General features: G+C 41.3%; 1 protein-coding gene across 1 annotated transcript in view; it reads right to left on the minus strand.

Moving 5' to 3' along the window:
* Positions 1-5,422: 5,422 nt before the first annotated feature.
* Positions 5,423-25,008, minus strand: part of LOC138789260 (mucin-2-like) — a 51,158-nt gene continuing 31,572 nt past the window's right edge. Inside the window, exons 13-16 of the mRNA XM_069967861.1 lie at positions 16,021-16,260; positions 15,745-15,901; positions 5,745-5,873; positions 5,423-5,586 (exon numbers count right to left, since the gene is read on the minus strand). Coding sequence (XP_069823962.1) covers positions 5,423-5,586; positions 5,745-5,873; positions 15,745-15,901; positions 16,021-16,260 — 690 coding nt within the window. The remainder of the gene's footprint in view (positions 5,587-5,744; positions 5,874-15,744; positions 15,902-16,020; positions 16,261-25,008) is intronic.

The raw sequence follows: 25,008 nt of genomic DNA on the forward strand, positions 1-25,008 counted from the left end.
TTTGTTTTCTGCACCAATTTTGGCACATTTTCTTATTTTTGTCCTAAGCACATAGTTTTAGAGACTTCTCTACAATTCATGGTTTAACTGTAGTTTTCCCCATACTGTAATTTGTTTAAATACTTACCACTGGGACCCCCTATATCTATTGAGACTTGGACCCCATTAAAATGTCCTACTGTAATTCTCGGCCGTTTTATGGACAGAAACACCACAGAGCAGGGCAGCCCAGCCTGGAGGAGAGGAATCTAATTTAACTCTATGAGGTACACAGGGAGCTGCTTTCAGTAAGTGCAGTGAGTACAGTTACTAATACTGTACACTGAGCAATTTTACTATAAAGTGGCCAACCCCTTTAACACCTTCAGGACCAGGCTAATTTTCGCTTTTGCGTTTTCATTTTCCTCCTTGTGCTTAAAAGGCCATAGCACTTGCATTTTTAACACTTACAGGCCCACATTAGCCCTTATTTTTTGCATCACTAATTGTACTTGGCAATGACAGGCTGAATTTTTGCATAAAATATGCTCCGAAAGCAGAAAAAAATTATATGTGCGGTGTATCTGATGGCCTGTAAAAACATTCAAACCATTGTTAACAAATATATGTTCCTTAAAATCGCCCTATTTTCATGCTTATAGCGCTTTTATCCTTTGGTCTATGGGGCTGTGTGAGGTGTAATTTTTTTTGCGCCTTGATGTGTTCTTTCTATCGATACCTTGATTGTGCATATGCAACTTTTTGATTGCTTTTTATTACAATTTTTCTGGATTTGATGCGACCAAAAATGTGCAATTTTGCACTTTGGGATTTTTTGGCGCTTACGCCGTTTACCCTACAAGATCTGGAATGTGATAAATTAATATTTTGGGCGATTACGCACGCAGTGATACCAAACATGTTTGTTTATGTATTTATTTTTATTTATAACATGGGAAAAGGGGGGTGATTCTGACTTTTATTAGGGGAGGGGGCTATTTATTAACAATGACACTTTTTTTTTCTTTTACACTTATACCTTTATATACCTTTTGCATATGTGGCTATATCATGACAGGTACCTTTTAAGTTTCAAGAGTACCCCTTCAATATTACACATTAGTAGATTAAAAAAAAAAAACTTTTGGGTGGGTTCACACGTGACAGATCCGCAGCGAATTTCACAATCTCATGGATGAGTATGTAATCTCCTTGAAAGTGACAGGGAAGGAAATGCAGCATGAACTCACGACTTGAAATCCGCTGTGGATCCATTACGTGTGAACCCACCCTTCATGTGTTTTATATGGCCGTTTTTCTTTTTTCTTGTGTGTGTAAACATGTGGAAGAATAGATTTAGGTTAAAAGGAGGCTCTAGTCTGCTATTGGGCTGCCTCTAACTTGCTGGATGATATGTGGTTAAGCATGGAGGTACACAGTTCCCGTATAGCATTCTGCAGCATATTTCCCACATACGTTACAGGCCTGTAGATCCTTCAAATTTGTTGGTTGCTAAAGCTACCATCCTAGTTGGTCCCAGCAGTGATGGGAAGCTCAAAGAAGTGTTGCAATTTAGAGGAGACATTTCAAAAACTTTTCCTGTGTGTGCCATTTAGAATCCTGGCCGAGGTGTTAAGGCCCTATTACAAAAAGTAATTGTTTGCTGTTCTTGGCAGATTACCGATCATTCAGGCCAATAATCGTTTTGTGTAATAGGACATGTAGAAGGTGCACAATGTCGAGTGATCATGATCTTTCAACATATTGAAAGATCCCGATTCTTGCAAAGATGATCTGCTTTCAGTTGCTCCATGTAATAAGCTGCTGCGGACTCCAATAGGAGTTAGCCCCTCCAGCAGCCCCCCGCTCCACCCTGCTCGTTGTTTGTGTGTGTGTCATAGCACAGGCTGTGGGCGGGGAATGAGGGGGAAGCAAGCACTGACCTGACAGTTCATCCCTTCACTTGCCCCTTCTATTGTGCCGATAATACGGCCTTTATTGTCCCTCATATCACTACTACCACATGCAATGGCTTCCTACTGTAGATCATCCAGCAGTTGGAGCACTGTGCTCATGCTTGTAGATAGATCAGTAAGTCCTCTCTATTGTTCCATATGATCATGCTGTATTAACTGCTACTGCTGCTCTAGAAACTAAACCTGAAGACACTCCATCCTTAATCACCAATTAGCATCATGATTTTCTAGTTTCTGACCATCATATTGATATCTGATCAGTCTTAGGCCGCATTCCCACATTTACTGTACGTCACCAGATGCAGCCGAAACCAGACCCTCATGCGGTAAACAATAGGCGCTTGGCCACTAATCCTAGTAGCAGTACTGGGGAAGAAATGGGAGCGTGGGGGAGCATGGTTTCGGCCACATGCATTTCTCTACATGTAGAAACATTGGTAAATTGGTAGGTAATAGCTCCAGGCCTCACATTTATCACCCCCACACCAGACCTGAATAATACCGCCATACTTTGACTAAATTACACCACCATACCAGACCTGATGAATATCACATTACCACCCCCCCCCCCCTCGAAAAAACACCAGCTGGCAAGTCTGAACAGGAGGTGGGAGTAGGGGCAGATTAACTTTACCATAGGCCCCGGGCCGTTCACCAAGCCTGGGCCCCCCCACCCCACTGTAACTATGGCTGCACTAGCCTGGTGTTCATAGTACAGGACAGATAAAGTCAAGATGTCCTGATTTGTGCAAAATTGGCATTAAAAAAACTGTGATTTTTGCAAATGATGGCGGAAGTGTAGCCAGGAGACAATACACCGCTGAAAGTATAAGTCTTTTTGGGTGGTCATGGGCCCCCCAGGAGCTCAGGGCCCCGGGCTGCCGCCAGAAACGCCCCTGTTATAATCCACTACTGGGTGGGAGACTAAAAAAAAAAAAAAGTTGTTTCCTTCCCCTGCTCCCTGGTGCTGCCCCCCTGCAAGGTGCTGCCCTAGGCACCGGCCAGGTTACCTGGTAATAAATAGGGCCCTGCATATGATGTTTAGATGCTGAATGCTAAAAGTGTTGGTTATAGTAATCATTGTATTATGGCCCCACATGCTTATCCTTGATCAGATCACACTTCTATAATGACAGACAAAATGTCTTCATCAGCAAGAGAATGGAATGTGATTCCACTTATAATGCTTACAAAGTCAATAGATGGCCTCCACAGATTAGGTCCATAAATAGTACCATTAAACTACTTTTTAGATGATCAAAATAATATTTTACCTGTGGTATGTGTGGCCTTTGTAGTACTAGGGCAAGGGTGGACATCTTCATATATTGTTCCATTTTCTTTACATATACCCCTGCCACAGCCTTCTGCACCAGTTATGTTGTAAACAGTTTCATTGTATTTGTACACACGTCCTTCATAGATACATATACAGGCTACAATAAAATACAAGACATTTAGAGCAGGAAGACATTTACCAAATACAATCAAAAGGTTTTTCTGAGTCAAGTTAAAGGGAGGGGGGTATCCTTTTCAGCAATATTACTATATTTAATAAGATGCAATAACAGGCAACATCTAAAAAGGAGCATATACTATTATGTGGCATCTTATATAGGAGCTAGATAAATACTCTGCTTTAGCTTCAGTCAGTTTATAGCCAGCTGAATTCGGTAGCTGTTTTCTAAAATAAAAGTCAAATCATTTCTACTTAATGGGAAAAGTCTATTTAGCAAAATTTTTTTTTTTTTTGGCCTCTGTCCCATAAACTTACCATGAACAACATAAATGCATTTTATTCCTTCCGTAGTACAGTTACTGTGGAGACAGAAATATTACTAGTCTTCCATGGAATGCTTAGAACATTAAAGGTTTTAAAAGGCTGTTTTCTGTTTCTTATTCAAAAACATCTGTCCATAAGTTTGACTAATACTGCTCTTCGGTAGATATTAAGGAATCTCCCAAGATCCGGTATATCTGACTAGTATATAATAATAATAATAATAATAATAATAATAATAATAATAATAATATAAGATTAGTTTTGGAGATTCAGAGATTCCCCAATTACTTATGCAATGTATGTACAAGAGCAGGGACTCCTGTCAAAGGCCGGAGTCCCTGCTCCCATAAAGTACAGCACCCAGCTCAGCAAATGTAGTGAATTAAAGTAGCAGTGCATACATCATCCTTGCCTACCACCAGAGCACTCAGGACAAGACAAAGACAAGATAAATTCAGAATAAATCACAAAATGTTTAGATTCTAATAAATCTCAATTATGATTATTTTTTATGAAATGTGGACTGAATCTAATTTGTGCCGAATCGAATTTGTTGAACTTTAATGAGTCAAATGAATAGGACATTTTGTTAAACGTATATGCCGGAATCACTTATCTTGCCGTATCTATTCATTATATATATATATATATATATATATATATATATATATATATATATATATATATTTATGAATGCAATATATAATTAACAATACAGTTAATTAAATCAGAACTCTGGCCACATTCCCACATCTGAAAGCATGCGTCCTATTGCGTGTTTCAATCACTGCAATAATATCAACAACATTGCATGACACAGCAGGATGATCTCAGCTGCATTTGTTCACAAGAGTCTGGGAACATGATTAGAGTTAAAGTAATTGCACCATCAGGCCTGGGCTGAAGCACTGGAGGGGGGACAACCCACCCCCAATGGGAGGAACCCCCCATTCCTCTATGATACAGCTCCATTGATTCTAATTAAGCAGTGTCATAGAGGGGCAGGGGGTTCCTCGCACTGGGGGTGGGTCAGCCCGCCTCCAGTGCTTCAGCCCAGGCCTGATGGTACAGTTCCTATAAGCAAAGCAGGATTTATTTAGCTTTGTATGAAGCTAAACGATTGGTGTTTAAATCCTGCAGTCTGCCAGGAGGGAGGATACAGTCCGATGATCGTCTGAAAAAGATTGATACAGCCATTTTTTCAGAGGTTTTCCAGGCGTCCCTCAGGCTGTAGCCACCCTCTTCCATAGAGCAGGCAGACTGCAGGACTCGTCGATTGTTTAGCTTTGGACTATAAAGGAATCGCACTTTAGGTACTCTAAACTTTGTAAAAAAAAATTCTGGGCCTTTAAAGGGTTTTCCGGATTATTTTGATTGATAACTTTCGCAGAGGGTTAATCCATCAATCACTGATGGGGTGTAGTGGGCTGCAGACACCTAGCACTCCTGATAGTAAGCTGTTCAGTGCCCCCACTATACCGTGACCATTCACAGCCAGAAGCAGTTGGATTCATTCACTGTATAGTGGCAGCCCCTGCTTACTGTGGCTCAGCTCCTGTTTACTTTGGCTCCTGCTGCGCTTCAATACAGCGGTGTCACCAAAAGCACATAATATTTGCCAGTAGACTTATAGTTTTGTAATTCCTGTTTGTCATATGATCTATGAATAATAGTTTTTAATTGTTCAAAAGAAAAAAATATACCAAACATGACAGTTCTTTTCACTTGGAACCTCTTCTCCGAGTTTGTAGTGCTTCCTTTCCTCATCATAGCAGCCACATTGTGCAACACACTTCATTTCATCTTCGTCAAAGTAAGGATTTTCAGGAGGACAATTGGGATAACATCCTGTTTAATGGACAACAACCATAAGGTGTATATATATATATATATATATATATACACTGTATATATATATATATATATATATATATATATATATTTATATTTATCTTTCTTAGAGAAGTATTGTACAAAATAATAAAATAAACCTGCAATATATTTACCTTCCAGACCTCTTATTTCATAGTTGCATGTACCATTTGGATTCCTACAGGTTTTCATGCAGGGGACACCACAGGGTTTATAGTGCCACTCACAACCATTATCTTCATTATAGTAGTCACAGAAGAGAGCTGTTTACAAAGTCAACATTGGAGGTTAAAAACAAAAAGACAAAACAATATTAAACACTGCGTTGGGATGCAGAAATGCCAGCCAATTACAAAAAAATATCTGCAGTGATTCCTCAACTTACAATGACCTCAGGATATAATATTTTCAACATATAGTGGTCCTTGCTGGACCATCATAACTTGAGACCAGACTCGGCATACAATGCTACAGACAGTCAGGATCTGCTGCACATGTGAATAACTAGATGATTGATCACTAAAAGTGGCCTTATTACTATTAAACCCCAGTATTACTGAAGTGCATGCACTGATTGGCTAGTAGCGTCTCCCTACAGTACAGTGTGAGGCTATGTTCACACTACGTAAAAGTACGGCCGTTGTTGCCATCGGCAGAGGGGAACATAGCCTATTGTTTTATGGGATCTCAGCTGGAGCGTATACACATTGTATACGCTCCGGCAGGGATCCCGTGCGGCGCCCCAAATAACTGACATGTCAGTTTTCTGCGGCCGCAATTCAGTGAATTGCGGCTGTAGAAAACCCTGTCGGGTCATGGAACAGCCGGTCTCTTACATAGTGTGAACATAGCCTGATACTATATGTCCTGTATTGCTCCTTTGGGCACCAGGTGAGGGCAGCTACATTTTATTTTCTGAGAACCTGTGTTTTCTGTACAGGGCCCTGAAAATGTGACAGTCCTTTACACAGAAAGTGATTTACAGCCTCCAGTAGCTCTTTCTAACTATTCTATGTAAGGAGTCAGGAGCCAGCCATCACAGTCGGAGTCGGCCGGTTGCCAGGGGTGCGGCAGAAGCGTCCTTTGATCTTGCCGTGGCCGGGCTTTAACTGCCCGCTATTGGAATTAACTGACGGCAAGCACCGCCAGTAGGCTTTGTATGTGTAGTTGGAGCTGGAGTCTCAGCTCTATTCACGCTCTGGGGCTGGACCAGCCTCTATAAGTATTCTCCCCTATGTGTTCTTCCTTGCCAATAGAGCCTCCTTGTAAGAGTGACTAAGCTAGGGTTTATCATCAGGTGTCAGTGCTAGGGCCTCACCTGTCTTGTGTCCTTCAGTCCCATACCTGACAGTAAGGACTTGTTTTATCAATATTAATCATCTGCTTATTTTCTTTTTAACCTTATTTTTTCTCTCATTTTGGGATGACATTTTGGGGGCTACAGAACCAATTACCAATTTTTTATAGAGTTATGGTCTCCACATACAACAATAGTTTCAACATACAATGGTCCTTACGGAACCAATTAATATCGTATGTTAAGGGACCACTGTAATATATATACAATTAGAAATCATTAATTAATTTGTCAGGTGTGAAATTTATATTCTGCAAAAATAATCTACTAGTTATTTTTTTTTTAATAAATGCAATCTACCATTGGTTTAAAATCATTCACAATTCACATTATATAAGAGATTTACTGATTTGAGAATTAAGATATTAGCTTGTGCTCACTTGAAAAAATACTGTCTCTTCAAAGGCAGAAATGTTTGAAACATGGCTTAGATATCAACTCCTTATATAGTAAAGCCCACTACTTATAATTCTCAGTAATAAGCGTTTCTCGGAATGCTCTTTTTTTTACGCAATAATTAGTGTAAATAAGCCAATGAACAAGAAACTTCTCATTCATTAAGTGATTTAGTTTTTTGTGCAGTCATATACATTTTCATTATCGGCTACACATCTCCCTGTCTTAAATGGCCACACAAATGATCCAACTATCATTTATGTGGTCCTGCTTAAGACATATGAAGACTCTGCAAAGGCTTGACACTGGGCCATGTAAGATTGCCCTAAATCTATGGAGCTCATCTACTGTAATTAATTAGAGCACCAAGCCAGAAAATTACCTGTACTGCTACATGTTTCTCCTGGCTAAATCTAGAATACTAAGCACTTAGACACTGACCGCTCAAAACTTTTTCCATGTCTGTGAGTTTTCAATGACAGTAACACTTTAAAGGATAATGAGAATATATTCTAGGCTATCTGCACTCTCATGCTCCTCACATTATTGCATACAATCCTTCTCCTGCACATCCCCCATATTATGCAACTTGCCTTCCCAACACATTTGTGTATAATGTTGGAAGCATTTCAAGTCTCTCAGCAAAGTGCTCAATGCACTTGCTCCTCACCTCCCTGTGTCAGGTATAATCTGCACATATACCAACTTGGGAGACCCCTGATCCACCATTATCAGTGTTTGCCCCAAGGGACTTGATCTACCACACTGGTGCAGCCCTTCATTAACATTGTAATTTCTTTAGAGACTACCACTGGGTCCTAGTGTCCACCCTAGCCTTCTTCACTTGCCAGCCTACCCAGGGATGCCAAAAACTGTTAGGGTCATCTTCATATATGGTATATTATGTGGTTGCCAGATCAGATAGGACAGCTTGGACCGATGTAGATGTATTCAACACAGGGTGAACCTGAGCAGAAGCATAATTTATTGATTTGTTAATTTTATATACCCATTGCAGTGGGCATATATACCTGAATAAGCATTTTAACAAGAATCAGGGAATTTTCCATCATATGATAGCTATGATCATCTAGCGTGTGATACAGTAAAAAATGATCAATTATTACCTTATTTTCTTTCATTCTCAACAAAAACTCAGACATCATTTATTACCTTTTCATATCAGTACTCAGATATTGATTAGTAAGCAGGTGTTGAGAGCAGGTCGTCCAGACATGATCTGATCAGCACATTTCATTTACCTTACATAAGCTGATTAACCATTTCCATCCCTCACGGACAAAAGTAAGAACCGCAAAGTATACAGTTGTGCTCAAAAGTTTACATACCCTGGCAGAATTTTTTCCCACTCATGAATAGTGGTTGAGTGAAGGCATTTATTATCAAACTTCTGTGTTTTCTCTTTTTAACCCCTTGCCGCAATGTGACGTTTGGGGAACGTCATCTTATGCAGGTAGTTCCTGCAAAATTACGTTCCTCAAACGTCATGCTTTCCCTGCCTCCCCCCGCTGTCCCTAACAAAGATCAGGCAGCGGGAGGAAGCTGTCTCACACAGCCTCCTCCACCTGCTGCCACTGTCCGGAGGGGAGCCGCGCTCCCCAGGCGGTTAACCCCATAGGTGCCGCGGTCCATGGTACTACAGCATCTATGGGGCATCCAGAGGCAGGTCTGCTCCCTCCGACCTCCCTTCATCCTGGCTCCGGGGAGGGGTTACCATAGCAACCCAGACGCTGCTTAATGCGCCTGGGCTGCTATGGTTAGAATGATCAGGCCCCTGCACTGAGGCAGGGGTCTGATCGTTTGAATGAGCTGTCAGTGCGCTGACAGCTCATTCACTCTATAATACATTACAAAACAGATCATGTGCTATAATGTATTATATGTGTATCTGCAAAAGTTAAAACACACACACATATAAATAAATACATAGATACATACATACATACATACATACATACATACATAAATACACAAATAAATAAATTAATAAATTAAATAAATATAAATAAACATACACATTCCCTATCCCCTTTTATAAATAATCCCCTATAAAAGAGATACATATATTTGGTATCGCCATGTCCGTTATAACCCACTCTATTAACCCGTTACATTAATTATACCGCCCAATGAACGCTGCAAAAAAATAAATAAAAAACTAATCAAAATGACAATGAATATTTTTTTGTTAGTCCCACCCCCTAAAAAATGTCAAAACATCACATGTACCCAAAAGGTGTACCACTAAAAACTTCAGCTTATGCCGCATAAAAAAAGCCCTCAAATAACTCTATTGGCGAAAAAATAAAAATATGACTGCTCTTACAATATGCAACACACAAACAGTTGTTATAGTATAAATGCCATAAACCATGGGTCACCAAACTGTGGCCCTCCAGTTGTTGCAAAAGCTATATAAAAAAGATATCGCCAGGGGCGTAGCTAGGATTCATGGGGCCCCATAGCAAAAAACTGTATGGGGCCCCCTTCCCCTACACACTAATATTAATATATATATATATATATATATATATATATATATATACATACACACATACATACTCGGTGATGTGGCCAAAAACTAAATTCTCTTGTGGCCAGAGGCAGAATCCTATGGTTATATACATAGGTGCAGGAGCAGACTACCTTTTGCTTAACGCTTTATTTACTGCAGTGTGTAAGTGACCCAGTGTTCTCTTACATGCTGTAACACAAAAAAGGGTTTATACATAAGACAACTAGCTCTCTCCTTTGCTACTCCTGCACTGATAACCCCTGACCTCTGCAGGAGCTCAGAGAACAGAGGTCAGAGCTTATCAGAGTAGTCAGGCAGATAGCTAATTGTCTTCTGTATTAACCTTTTTTTTGTTTTGCAGCATGTTAGAGAACACTGGGTCACTTACACACAATCTTCAAATCCACATTAAATAACTGTACTGCCAAATATATTCCTATGGGTAACAAATATAAACGGTTAAAATCCAATCCCACATGGCTTACAACCGAGGTTAGAAGGGCTATAAATGAGAAAAAAGGGGCATTCAAAAAATATAAATCAGAGGGGTCAGCTGTAGCATTTAAACATTACAAAGAAGTCAACAAAACCTGTAAAAATTTAATAAAAGCAGCAAAAATTCACAATGAAAGGCAGGTAGCTATAGAAAGCAAAAGAAACCCCAAAAAATTCTTCAAATATATTAATGCAAAAAAACCAAGGTCAGAGCATGTAGGACCCCTAAATAATGGCGACGGGGAATTAATAACTGGGGATCAGGAGAAAGCTGAGTTACTTAATGGGTTCTTCAGTTCTGTATATACAAAAGAGGATGGAGCTGTGGTGGGTGGGGCCAGTACTGAGGTGGGTGGGGCCAGTGCTGCTAACACATGTAATGTACTGAACTGGTTTACTATAGATATGGTCCAAGATAAATTAAACAAACTCAATGTAACCAAAGCTCCAGGGCCTGATGGATTGCACCCCAGAGTTCTTAGGGAACTCAGTTCTGTAATTTCACTACCCTTGTATGAAATATTTCGTGATTCTTTGCTTACTGATATTGTGCCGAGGGACTGGCGTAAGGCAAATGTAATGCCGATCTTCAAAAAGGGCTCTCGAACTTCCCCAGGTAACTATAGACCCGTAAGCTTAACGTCCATTGTGGGGAAACTATTTGAGGGGCTTATAAGGGACCACATCCAGGAATATGTAGTGGCTAATAGTATTATAAGTGATAACCAGCATGGTTTTACTAAGGACAGAAGCTGTCAAACCAACCTAATATGTTTCTATGAAGAGGTAAGTAGAAGCCTGGATGGCGGCGCGGCTGTGGATATAGTGTACCTGGATTTTGCAAAAGCGTTTGACACAGTTCCTCATGGACGTCTGATGGGTAAGTTAAAGTCTATCGGTTTGGAAAATTTAATGTGTAACTGGATTGAAAACTGGCTTAATAATCGTACCCAGAGAGTGGTGGTCAATGATTCCTACTCCGAATGGTCCCCGGTAATAAGTGGTGTACCCCAAGGGTCAGTACTGGGCCCTCTTCTGTTTAACTTGTTTATTAATGATATTGAGAATGGAATTAACAGCAATATTTCTATCTTTGCAGATGACACCAAGCTTTGTAGTACAGTACAGTCTATGGAAGATGTGCGGATGTTACAGGATGACTTAGACACACTGAGTGTTTGGGTGTCCACTTGGCAAATGAGGTTCAATGTGGATAAATGTAAAGTTATGCACCTGGGTACTAATAACCCACATGCATCATATGTCCTGGGGGGAGTTACTCTGGGAGAGTCGCTGATGGAGAAGGATCTGGGTGTACTTGTAGATAATAGACTACAGAACAGCACACAATGTCAGTCAGCTGCTTCTAAGGCCAGTAGGATATTGTCATGCATTAAAACAGGCATGGACTCTCGGGACAGGGATATAATATTACCGCTTTATAAAGCTTTGGTGCGGCCTCATCTGGAGTATGCCGTCCAGTTTTGGAACCCGATTCATAAAAAGGATGTTCTAGAGCTGGAGAGGGTACAAAGACGGGCAACTAAACTAATAAGGGGAATGGAGCATCTTAGTTATGAGGAGAGATTAAAAGAATTACATTTGTTTAGTCTGGAGAAGACACGTTTAAGGGGAGATATGATTAACTTATTTAAATATATAAATGGCCCCTACAAGAGATATGGGGAAAAGATGTTCCAGGTAAAACCCCCTCAAAGGACAAGAGGGCACTGCCTCCGCCTGGAGAAAAAAAGGTTCAATCTCCGGAGGCGACAAGCCTTCTTTACCATGAGAACTGTGAATCTGTGGAACAGTCTACCACAGGATCTGGTCACAGCAAAAACAGTAGAGGGCTTCAAAACAGGGCTAGACAAGTTCTTAGACCAAAATAATATAGATGCATATGTATAGAACCTATCACCCCTCCCCCTTCCCTGTATCCATCCCCTCCTTGGTTGAACTTGATGGACATGTGTCTTTTTTCAACCGTATTAACTATTAACTAACTATGTAACACTGCAGTAGGGATCGTACGAACCCGAACTCTCGGTAATGATTCCCGCTGTCTGCCCGCTCCGTGGAGAGGGTGGATACAGCCGGAGGACCACCTGGAAAACTGGGATACAGCCATAGCCATAGGCTGTATCCCAGTTTTCCAGGCAGTCCTCCCGCTGTATCCACCCGCTCCACGAGGCGGGCAGACAGCGGGAATCTGATGCCGAGTGTTCGGGTTCATACGAACCCGAACCTCGGCAGTTTCGGACCATCCCTACACTGCAGTAAATAAGGGGTTAAGCAAAAGGCTACAGGAGGCTCTTATCTTCCCTGGGCCCCCTCCCTCCATGGGCCACATAGCAACCGCCTTCCCTGCCTTTATGGTAGCTACGCCACTGGATATCGCTGTAATCGTACTGACTTGACGAATAACGATAACATGTAATATGTAACATATAGTAAACAGCGTACAAAAAAAAACAGCTGCTAAATTGTGTTTTTTATTCATAAAAAGGGATTAGGCTGTCACTGGTCCCCCAGAATGGTACGGATGGAAATGCCAACTTGTCTTACACAAATATTTTGGCACCGCAAGGCCTCTGTGACAAACTATTATAGCTAAAAAATAAAAAAAAATGAAATAGAAAAGGCCCCAAAATTCCCCAGGTCTCTGTCATGTCTGTGGCCTGTGGTTGAGTCAGGTGACGCACTGCGACCGCATATGGGGGATTTCAAGAAAAATTGGAATAAAGGGAATCAATAGTGAGTGGTATTTCTCAGTTATTATTTGCTGTGTTAGAGAAAAAATAGATTAAAATAGAATATCTGCCAGAAAAAATGAAACTTTAAAATTTCCCCTCCAACTTGCTTAAATTTCTGCGAAACACCTAAAAGGTAAATAAACTTTTGAAATGTTACTTTGAATACTTTGAGGGGTGCAGTTTTTACAGTGGAGGAATTTATGGGGATAACTAACATACAGGCTCCACAAATCCACTGAATTGGTCCCTAATAAAATAAGAATTTGAAATTTTCATGAAAATGAAAAAAAAATTGCTGCGAAATTTCGAAGTCCTCTAACATCCTAAAACTAAAAGGACGTTCACCAAATGATGTCACCATAAAGTAGACAGGTTGCAGATGTTGCAGTAATAATAAGTTAATATCGTTAGTGGTGGTGTTAGTAAACTGGTATATACTGATGGTAAGGGGAAGATTTTAGATTTTAGTACCTGGTAAAGGGATGGATTGAGCCCCCTGATGAAATCCCCTCCGGACCATAATGCTGTTTGGTTATGTTTTATAATGGATGGTAATGAACTAGACCGGGTATATTTAGCAAATGGAGATTGTATGGGGTAGGATGTGGATAATTGAGGTTTTAACATGATTTTGTTCTAATGTTTGCGCAAATGTTTTTTTGTTTTTTTTTTAACTAAACAAAAAAAAAACACTACTGAGTGTATGAACCAAAGTATACCACAAACATAAAGAGGAATATGTCACGAAAAAACTATCTCAGAATAATCGTGATAGTTAAAAGCACCGTAGAATTATCACTACATAAAAAGAAGTCAGATTTGAAAAAAAAGGCCCTGGGCATCAAGGCCAAAACAGGCTACAGAGGCAAGGGGTTAAATCATAATGTCAACCAAAAACATCCAAATGACCCGATCAAAACTTTACATACCCCAGTTCTTAATACTGTGTACTGCCCCCTCTAACATCAATGACAGATTGAAGTCTTTTGTGGTAGTTGTGGATGAGGCTTTTTATTTTCTCAGATAGTAAAGCTATCCATTCTTCTTGGCATAAAAGCCTCAAACTCCTGTAAATTTATGGGCTGTCTAGCATGAACTGCGTGCTTAAGATATCCCCAGAGTGGCTCAAAGATATTGAGGTCAGGAGATTGAGATGGCAAACCCAGAACCTTCACTTTGTTCTGATATCCAAGGAATTGATAATGGCAGTCAGCAGTGTTTAGACTGTGATAAACAAATGGAAAATTAGGCGCTCTGAAAAAACAAAACCACAGTCAGGTAGACCAAAAAAATTTCCGGTCACAACTGCCACAAAATTGGTCGGGAGGCAAAAAAAAGAAAAAAACACACATAACATCAGCTGAAATACAGGACTCTGAAAACTAGCAGTGTGGCTGTTTCAAGATGCACAGAAAGGAGGCACTTGAAGAAAAATGGGCTGCCATAAGCATGCCATTACCACGTAAATTCCACAAAGTATCTTGCTTACAGCAAAGAGACAAGCCTCAAAACTTGTGGAACAAGGTCATTTGGAGTGTTGAGACCAAAATCAGAACCACAACCAGAAACGTACATTTGGAAAGGTGTCAACAACACCTATGATGAAAGGAATACCATTCCTATTGTAAAGCACAGAAGTGCATCGCTGATGTTTTGGGTATATGCGAGCTACAAAGGCACAGGAAACTTGATCAAAGTTGAAGGAAAGATGAATGCAGCACGTTATCAGCAAATACTGAAGGAAAATTTAAACTCATCAGCCCGGAAGCTGCGCATGCGACGTACTTTAATGACAACAGTCCAAAACACAAGGCCAAGTTGACCTGTCATTGGTTACAGCAGAACAAAGTGAAGGTTCTGGAGTGGCCATCTCAGTCTCCTGTTCTCAATATCATTGAGCCACTCTGGGGAGATCTCAAGCACGCAGTTCATGCAAGACAGCCCAGGAATTTACAGGAACTTGAGGTTTTTTGCCAGGAAGAATGGTCAGCTTTACCACCTGAGAAAATGAAGAGCTTCATCCACAACTACAAAAAGACTTTAAGCTGTCATTGATGTTAGAGGGGGTAATACACAGTATTAAGAACTGTAGTATGTAAACTTTGGATCAGGGTCATTTGGATGTTTTTGGTTGTCATTATGATTTTAAAAAAGAGAAAACACAGTAGTTTGACAATAAATGGCTTCACCCAACCACTAACCATGAGTGGGAAACCAAGTTTTTGTGTTGTCATTCATGTTCTCTGAAAAATTTTGCCGAGGTCTGTAAACTTTTGAGCACAATTGTAACTGCTACATGCCCTTGTGGGCAATACACTTCTCTTTTGGGAACAGTGCAAACCATGTTTCAATTCCAGGCATTGGATTTAACCACACAAAGGATTGGGCCACCATCTCACGTAGGCATTTTCTCTGGGTACCACTGCAACCAGTATGGCCTGAGTGTGTGAATACAGCACAATTATTTAACACACACACACACACATATGTTCCCATACAGTCAAGTTAAACTAAACTAAAGACAAGCAACAATTTTTTGTCTGGATATTGGCTTAAAGAGTAATGTGAATCAATATTATGACTTATTTACTTACGACAGAGGTCTGGAGTTCTCCAGGAGATGCATATGCCAAATTCCCCACAAGCCTGTGCATAGGCAGCAACTGCTGTACATAAACACTCACAATCTCCACCGCTGTTACAAGCACAAGAATCAGTGACACATGCTTCATAGTACTTAAAGGGGTCAACCTAAAAATACAAAAATGATAACTGATTTGGACATACACCTTTTACCATATTAAATCAGGAACTATGATTTTTGCTGCATGGCAGGAGACATTTATATTTTTGAATTTTGTTATACATACATATGGATGACAAGTAAAGAAGGCTTCATTGTTTATGACACTGCACTGCTTCTGTGCCCACGCTACTCTATATGGGTTTAATGAACAAGGGTCCCTCTTGAAAGTGGCATCTGGACAGCTTGGAGTTAACTTCCAACTGTTTCCAAATTCTTCTGTGTTTCCAACAATGGCATTGTTTCGAGTTGTAAAGTCATTGATTGAATTTCCATCATAGTTTCCACACATCCCACAAAGTTTCCCCTAGGAATATGCAAAAAAGTGTTAACAGTCTGTTTTAATTCAATTTGTTGCTTGTATTTGTATACTGCATTGACAATAAGGTGGAACGGCTATAAGCTAATATACACAAACCCTACAAGTTCATATTACAAAACCATGCTCTCCCCTTAGAACTACAAAAATTAAATACGCAGAATTAAATGCACAAGAAGTACAATATGGGTTTGTGTTGGGCTATGGGTTAGGGGTTTACAATAATATGTATCTGTTGTACAGTATAAGAATGAGCCCCAAGTCTTTAAGCATTGGCAGGGAGAACAATAGCTACTGGGTCTTGTGAAAGACTTTTTGACTTTTTACACATTTTGTTTAATTTCAACCTGTTTAAATGTTTTTAAATCTGAATTATGTGTGTTAGTCTAAGTGAAAAGACAAAAATATATTTTCAAAAATATTTTTTGGGAAAAAACCCTAAAAATTGACATGTGCATATGTATTCACGTCTTTTGCTATGAAGCCCCTAAAAAGTTCTGGTGCAACCAATTTCCTTCAGAAGTCACATGCTTCAGAAGTCACAATCTACAGCAAGTGCCACATGGTCTGTCAGTAGATAACACCTTTTTTGGAAGGCCCTGAGGCTGCAACACCAATTAGGAAGAGTCATCACTACCCAAACACCACTATGAAGACCCAGGAGATCTCCAAGCAAGGGATGATCAAGGACTGAATTGTTGAGAAGTACAAGTCTGTGTTGGTTTTTATATTGAGCCCCATCAAAATCATTATAATCAAATGGAAAAAACATGGTACAACAAAAAACCTGCCAAGGATTGGCAGCACACCCAAACTCTCAGGGTGGCATTACATGGAGCGATTATCGTTCGAAAAATCGTTAGATTATTCGGATTTGAGCGATAATCATTTAGTGTAATAGTAAACAACGATTAAACAACCAACGAGAAATCATTGGTCATTTGAAAGAATTTGAACGTATTTTTATCGTTGGAACTCGTTTGCATGTAATAAGATATCGTTTGGTAGTTTGCAGTAGCAATGAACGCAATCGTGAAGACAGGACAAACCACAAGAACGATCATAAGTAACGATCATTGTTCCGTGTAATTGGGTGAACGATTTCAGGTCGTTCACCATAGCAGTCGTTTGAGATCGTTTATTGTTAATCGTTTATCGCCGAAAAATCGCTTGGTGGGAGAGTACCCTCAGACTGGGCAAGGGAGGCATTAATTAGCATGGCAGCATAAAGATCAAAGATAACCCTAAAGGAGCTTCAGCATTTCCAAGCAAAAACTGCAGTATCTGTCCATACCATTACAATAAGCCATACACTCCATTAATGTCACAACCGTGACCGATCCTCTTCTTCTGATCCGGGGCGCAAGTCAGCTTTAACTCTGGTCCTTTCACATGGTCCCTTAACCATCCACACTCCCTATCTGTGTTCTGCCTCCTGGCTGAATTGAGTTAGTGGTACATGTATATAATCTTTATTTGCTTTGCACTTTTATATATTGGCACACACACATATATATATATATATATATATATATATATATATACTAGGAAATGTACCCGGCGCTGCCCGGGTATAAAGTGTCAGTGTGTTAATTAGATTTGTTCTAAGGTGCCCAGGAGGCCAAGCTAAAGGTATTGTTTCATCTGAGTTAATCAGTGGAATTAGTGTATATCTGTAGTGCATAGTTGGAGGGGTTCCGTATACCCACAATGTATAGTTTTTAGGGGTCTCGCATATCTGTAGTGTATAGTTGGGGGGGCTGTATACCTATAGTGTATAGTTGAGGGAGGTCCTGTATACCTGCAGTGTACAGTTGGTGAAGGTCCTGTATACCTGTACTGTATAGTTTGGGGGTCCTGTATACCTGTAGTATATAGTGGGTGCTGTATACCTGTAATGTATAGTTGGTGGAGGTCTTGTATACCTGTAGTTTATAGTTTGAGGGTCCTGGATACCTGTAGTGTATAATTGGTGGAGGTCTTGTATACCTGTAGTATATAGTTCCGGGGGTCCTGTATACCTGTAGTAAATAGTTTGAGGGTCCTGTATAACTATAGTATAGAGTTGGTGGAGGTCCTGTATACCTGTAGTGTATAGTTTGGGGTCCTATATACCTGTAGTATATATCTGGTGGAGTTCCTGTATACCTGTAGTATGTTTGGGGTCCTGTATACTTCTAGTACAGAGTTGGTGAAGGTGTTGTATACCTATATTATAGAGTTGGTGTAGGTCCTGTATACCTGTAGTGTATGGTTTTGAGGTCCTGTATACCTGTAGTGTATAGTTTGGGGTCCTATATACCTGTAGTATATAGTTGGTGGAGTTCCTGTATACCTGTAGTATATAGTTGGTGGAGGTCCTGTATACCTGAAGTATATAGTTGGTGGAGGTCCTGTATACCTGTAGTATATAGTTTTGGGGTCCTGTATACCTGTAGTGTAAAGTTTGGGGTCCTGTATACCTGTAGTATATAGTTTTGTGGAGGTCCCGTGCACTTGTAGTGTATAGTTTTGGGGTCCTGTATACCTGTAGTGTCCTGTATACCTGCAGGGTTGTATTAACCCGTATGGCAGTGTTATTCAGTCACAGTGTGTCGGTATTGGTCATGTCTGGTATGGGGGTGTTATCCAGTCACAGTATGGCGGTATTGGTCAGGTCTGGTATGACAGTGTTATCCAGTCACAGTATGGCGGTATTGGTCAGCTCTGGTATGACAGTGTTATCCAGCACAGTATAGCGGTATTGGTCAGGTCTGGTGTGGAGTTGGTGTTATCCATTCACAGTATGGCGGTATTGGTCAGGTCTTATATGACAGTGTTATCCAGCACAGTATGGCGGTATTGGTCAGGTCTGGTATGGCAGTGTTATCCAGTTACAGTATGGCGGTATTGGTCAGGTCTGGTATGGCAGTGTTATCCAGTCACAGTATGGCGGTATTGGTCAGGTCTGGTATGACAGTGTTAACCAGCACAGTATAGCGGTATTGGTCAGGTCTGGTGTGGCGGTGTTATCCATTCACAGTATGGCGGTATTGGTCAGGTCTTATATGACAGTGTAATCCAGTCACAGTATGGCGGTATTGGTCAGGTCTGGTATGACAGTGTTATCCAGTCACAGTATGGTGGTATTGGTCAGGTCTGGTGTGGCAGTGTTATCCAGTCAGAGTATGGCGGTATTGTTCAGGTCTGGTATGGCAGTGTTATTCAGTCACAGTATATTGGTATCAGGTCTGGTATAGCAGTGTTATCCAGTCACAGTGTGGCGGTATTGGTCAGGTCTGGTGTGGCAGTGTTATCCAGTCACAGTATGGTGGTATTGGTCAGGTCTGGTGTGTCGGTGTTATCCAGTCACAGTATGGCGGTATTGAACAGGTCTGGCAGTGTTATCCAGTCACAGTATGGCGGTATTGGTCAGGTCTGCTATGACAGTGTTATCCAGCACAGTATGGCAGTATTGGTCAGGTCTGGTGTAGCAGTTTTACCCAGTCACAGTTTGGTATACCTGTTGTGCCCTGTATATACATGTACTGTATAGATGGAGTAGGGGGCCCTGTATATACATGTACTGTATAGATGGAGTAGGGGGTCCTGTATATACATGTACTGTATAGATGGAGTAGGGGGTCCTGTATATACATGTACTGTATGGATGGAGTAGGGGGTCCTGTATATACATGTACTGTATAGATGGAGTAGGGGGTCCTGTATACATGTACTGTATAGATGGAGTAGGGGGTCCTGTATATACATGTACTGTATAGATGGAGTAGGGGGTCTTGTATATACATGTACTGTATAGATGGAGTAGGGGGCCCTGTATATACATGTCCTGTATAGATGGAGTAGGGGGTCCTGTATATACATGTACTGTATAGATGGAGTAGGAGGTCCTGTATATACATGTACTGTATAGATGGAGTAGGGGGCCCTGTATATACATTTACTGTATAGATGGAGTAGGGGGTCCTGTATATACATGTACTGTATAGATGTAGTAGGGGGCCCTGAATATACATGTACTGTATAGATGGAGTAGGGGGTCCTGTATATACATGTACTGTATAGATGGAGTAGGGGGTCCTGTATACATGTGCTGTATAGATGGAGTAGGGGGTCCTGTATATACATGTACTGTATAGATGGAGTAGGGGGTCCTGTATATACATGTACTGTATAGATGGAGTAGGGGGTCCTGTATATACATGTACTGTATAGATGGAGTAGGGGGTCCTGTATACATGTACTGTATAGATGGAGTAGGGGGCCCTGTATATACATGTACTGTATAGATGGAGTAGGGGGTCCTGTATATACATGTACTGTATAGATGGAGTAGGGGGTCCTGTATACATGTACTGTATAGATGGAGTAGGGGGTCTACCAGTTATTACTGTGGATGTTGTGAGGCAGCTTCCCTAGCAACCATTGCTCCCTGTGAAAATGAAAGCAGTAATCCTATTGGTTACTAAGGCTCCAACTGCTGCAGCTAATTATATCACCTGTGTTTGCAGTGAGGAGATTTTCCCATTCATCTCTATGGGGCGCCTCTTTTTCCCCTCCCCCTCCCCTCCTGTACATCTGGCGGGGACGGGACCTTCGCAATAACCTTCCCGGGCACCCAATGTATCTGTGTGCCAAATTTGGGGTCAAACGGTTCAGGCGTTTGGAAGTCTATAGAGGACAGACAGACAGACAGACAGAAGGACAGACAGACAGACTTTGATTTTTATGATATACTAGAAAATGTACCCAGCGCTGCCCGGGTATAAAGTGTCTGTGTGTTAATTAGATTTGTTCTAAGGTGCCCAGGAGGCCAAGCTAAAGGTATTGTTTCATCTGAGTTAATCAGTGGAATTAGTGTATAGTTGGAGGGGTTCTGTATACCCACAATGTATAGTTTTTAGGGGTCTCGCATATCTGTAGTGTATAGTTGGGGGGGCTGTATACCTATAGTGTATAGTTGAGGGAGGTCCTGTATACCTGCAGTGTACAGTTGGTGAAGGTCCTGTATACCTGTACTGTATAGTTCGGGGGTCCTGTATACCTGTAGTATATAGTTGGTGCTGTATACCTGTAATGTATAGTTGGTGGAGGTCTTGTATACCTGTAGTTTATAGTTTGAGGGTCCTGGATACCTGTAGTGTATAATTGGTGGAGGTCTTGTATACCTGTAGTATATAGTTCCGGGGGTCCTGTATACCTGTAGTAAATAGTTTGAGGGTCCTGTATAACTATAGTATAGAGTTGGTGGAGGTCCTGTATACCTGTAGTGTATAGTTTGGGGTCCTATATACCTGTAGTATATAGCTGGTGGAGTTCCTGTATACCTGTAGTATGTTTGGGGTCCTGTATACTTCTAGTACAGAGTTGGTGAAGGTGCTGTATACCTGTATTATAGAGTTGGTGTAGGTCCTGTATACCTGTAGTCTATGGTTTTGAGGTCCTGTATACCTGTAGTGTATAGTTTGGGGTCCTATATACCTGTAGTATATAGTTGGTGGAGTTCCTGTATACCTGTAGTGTATAGTTTTGGGGTCCTGTATACCTGTAGTGTATAGTTTGGGGTCCTGTATACCTGTAGTATATAGTTGGTGGAGGTCCTGTATACCTGAAGTATATAGTTGGTGGAGGTCCTGTATACCTGTAGTATATAGTTTTGGGGTCCTGTATACCTGTAGTGTAAAGTTTGGGGTCCTGTATACCTGTAGTATATAGTTTTGTGGAGGTCCCGTGCACCTGCAGTGTATAGTTTTGGGGTCCTGTAGTGTCCTGTATACCTGCAGGGTTGTATTAACCCGTATGGCAGTGTTATTCAGTCACAGTGTGTCGGTATTGGTCATGTCTGGTATGGGGGTGTTATCCAGTCACAGTATGGCAGTATTGGTCAGGTCTGGTGTGGCGGTGTTATCCAGTCACGGTATGGTGGTATTGGTCAGGTCTGGTATAGCGGTGTTATCCAGTCACAGTATGGCAGTATTGGTCAGGTCTAATATGATGGTGTTATCCAGTCACAGTATGGCAGTATTGGTAAGGTCTGGTGTGGCGGTGTTACCCAGTCACAGTTTGCCGGTATTGGTCAGGTCTGGCAGTGTTATCCAGTCACAGTATGGCGGTATTGGTCAGGTCTGGTATGACAGTGTTATCCAGCACAGTATAGCGGTATTGGTCAGGTCTGGTGTGGCAGTGTTATCCATTCACAGTATGGCGGTATTGGTCAGGTCTGGTATGACAGTGTTATCCAGCACAGTATAGCGGTATTGGTCAGGTCTGGCAGTGTTATCCATTCACACTATGGCGGTATTGTTCAGGTCTTATATGACAGTGTTATCCAGTCACAGTATGGCGGTATTGGTCAGGTCTGGTATGACAGTGTTATCCAGTCACAGTATGGCGGTATTGGTCAGGTCTGGTGTGGCAGTGTTATCCAGTCACAGTGTGGCGGTATTGGTCAGGTCTGGTGTGGCAGTGTTATCCAGTCACAGTATGGCGGTATTGGTCAGGTCTGGTATGGAGGTGTTATCCAGTGACAGTTTGGTGGTATTGGTCAGGTCTGATATAACAGTGTTATCCAGCACAGTATGGCGGTATTGGTAAGGTCTGGTGTAGCAGTGTTACCCAGTCACAGTTTGGTATACCTGTTGTGACCTGTATATACATGTACTGTATGGATGGAGTAGGGGCTCCTGTATATACATGTACTGTATAGTTGGAGTAGGGGGTCCTGTATACCTGTACTGTATAGATGGAGTAGGGGGTCCTGTATATACATGTACTGTATAGATGGAGTAGGGGGCCCTGTATATACATGTACTGTATAGATGGAGTAGGGGGCCCTGTATATACATGTACTGTATAGATGGAGTAGGGGGTCCTGTATATACATGTACTGTATAGATGGAGTAGGGGGCCCTGTATATACATGTACTGTATAGATGGAGTAGGGGGCCCTGTATATACATGTACTGTATAGATGGAGTAGGGGATCCTGTATATACCGGTACTGTATAGATGGAGTAGGGGGCCCTGTATAGACCTGTACTGTATAGATGGAGTAGGGGGCCCTGTATATACATGTAATGTATAGATGGAGTAGGGGGCCCTGTATATACATGTACTGTATAGATGGAGTAGGGGGTCCTGTATATACATGTACTGTATAGATGGAGTAGGGGTCCCTGTATATACATGTACTGTATAGATGGAGTAGGGGGCCCTGTATATACATGTACTGTATAGATGGAGTAGGGGGTCCTGTATATATATATATATACTGTATAGATGGAGTAGGGGGTCCTGTATATACATGTACTGTATAGATGGAGTAGGGGGTCCTGTATATACATGTACTGTATAGATGGAGTAGGGGGCCCTGTATATACCTGTACTGTATAGATGGAGTAGGGGGCCCTGTATATACATGTACTGTATAGATGGAGAAGGGGGCCCTGTATATACATGTACTGTATAGATGGAGTAGGGGGTCCTGTATATAGATGTACTGTATAGATGGAGTAGGGGTTCCTGTATATACATGTACTGTATAGATGGAGTAGGGGGTCCTGTATATACATGTACTGTATAGATGGAGTAGGGGGCCCTGTATATACATGTACTGTATAGATGGAGTAGGGGCTCCTGTATATACATGTAGTGTATAGATGGAGTAGGGGGTCCTGTATATATATGTACTGTATAGATGGAGTAGGGGGTCCTGTATATACATGTCATGTATAGATGGAGTAGGGGGTCCTGTATATACATGTCCTGTATAGATGGAGTAGGGGGCCCTGTATATACATGTACTGTATAGATGGAGTAGGGGGTCCTGTATATACATGTACTGTATAGATGGAGTAGGGGGTCCTGTATATACATGTCCTGTATAGATGGAGTAGGGGGTCCTGTATACATGTACTGTATAGATGGAGTAGGTGGTCCTGTATACATGTACTGTATAGATGGAGTAGGGGGTCTACCAGTTATTACTGTGGATGTTGTGAGGCAGCTTCCCTAGCAACCATTGCTCCCTGTGAAAATGAAAGCAGTAATCCTATTGGTTGCTAAGGCTCCAACTGCCGTGTCTGCTGCAGCTAATTATTTCACCTGTGTTTGCAGTGAGGAGATTTTCCAATTCATCTATATGGGGCGCCTCTCTTTCCCCTCCCCCTCCCCTCCTGTACATCTGACGGGGACGGGACCTTCGCAATAACCTTCCCGGGCACCCAATGTATCTGTGGGCCAAATTTGGGGTCAAACGGTTCAGGCGTTTGGAAGTCTATAGAGGACAGACAGACAGACAGAAGGACAGACAAACAGACAGACAGACAGACTTTGATTTTTATGATATATATATATATATATATATATATATATATATATATATAGCCTATTGTTCTACACTTTTTGTAGTTGGAAGTGATTCTTTAGGAACTCCCAGCTGCAGCTCATAACCTCAACTGGAAAAATGAGGAGGTCTTATGTTGGGGCCCAGACTGCTTTAACCGCTGTCTCCACACCTCTCATGGTAGGCCCTGTTCACCACTTTCTCCAAGCTGATGCTTAGGCTCCCAGCTGTGTACTAGGATTTTGCTGTTTTTTTTCTTTCTGAAAAAAAAAAAGCTGAAATGCGTTTGCCCCATTGACTTCCTACCAGGTGCTACACCCCCTTGAGAAAGAGTGTTTCCACTCTCCATTCAGGAAACTGAAGCCTTGTCTGCCTATATCAAAGAAAACCTG

Source organism: Dendropsophus ebraccatus, chromosome 4, assembly GCF_027789765.1.
Source record: "Dendropsophus ebraccatus isolate aDenEbr1 chromosome 4, aDenEbr1.pat, whole genome shotgun sequence".
NCBI lineage: Eukaryota > Metazoa > Chordata > Amphibia > Anura > Hylidae > Dendropsophus > Dendropsophus ebraccatus.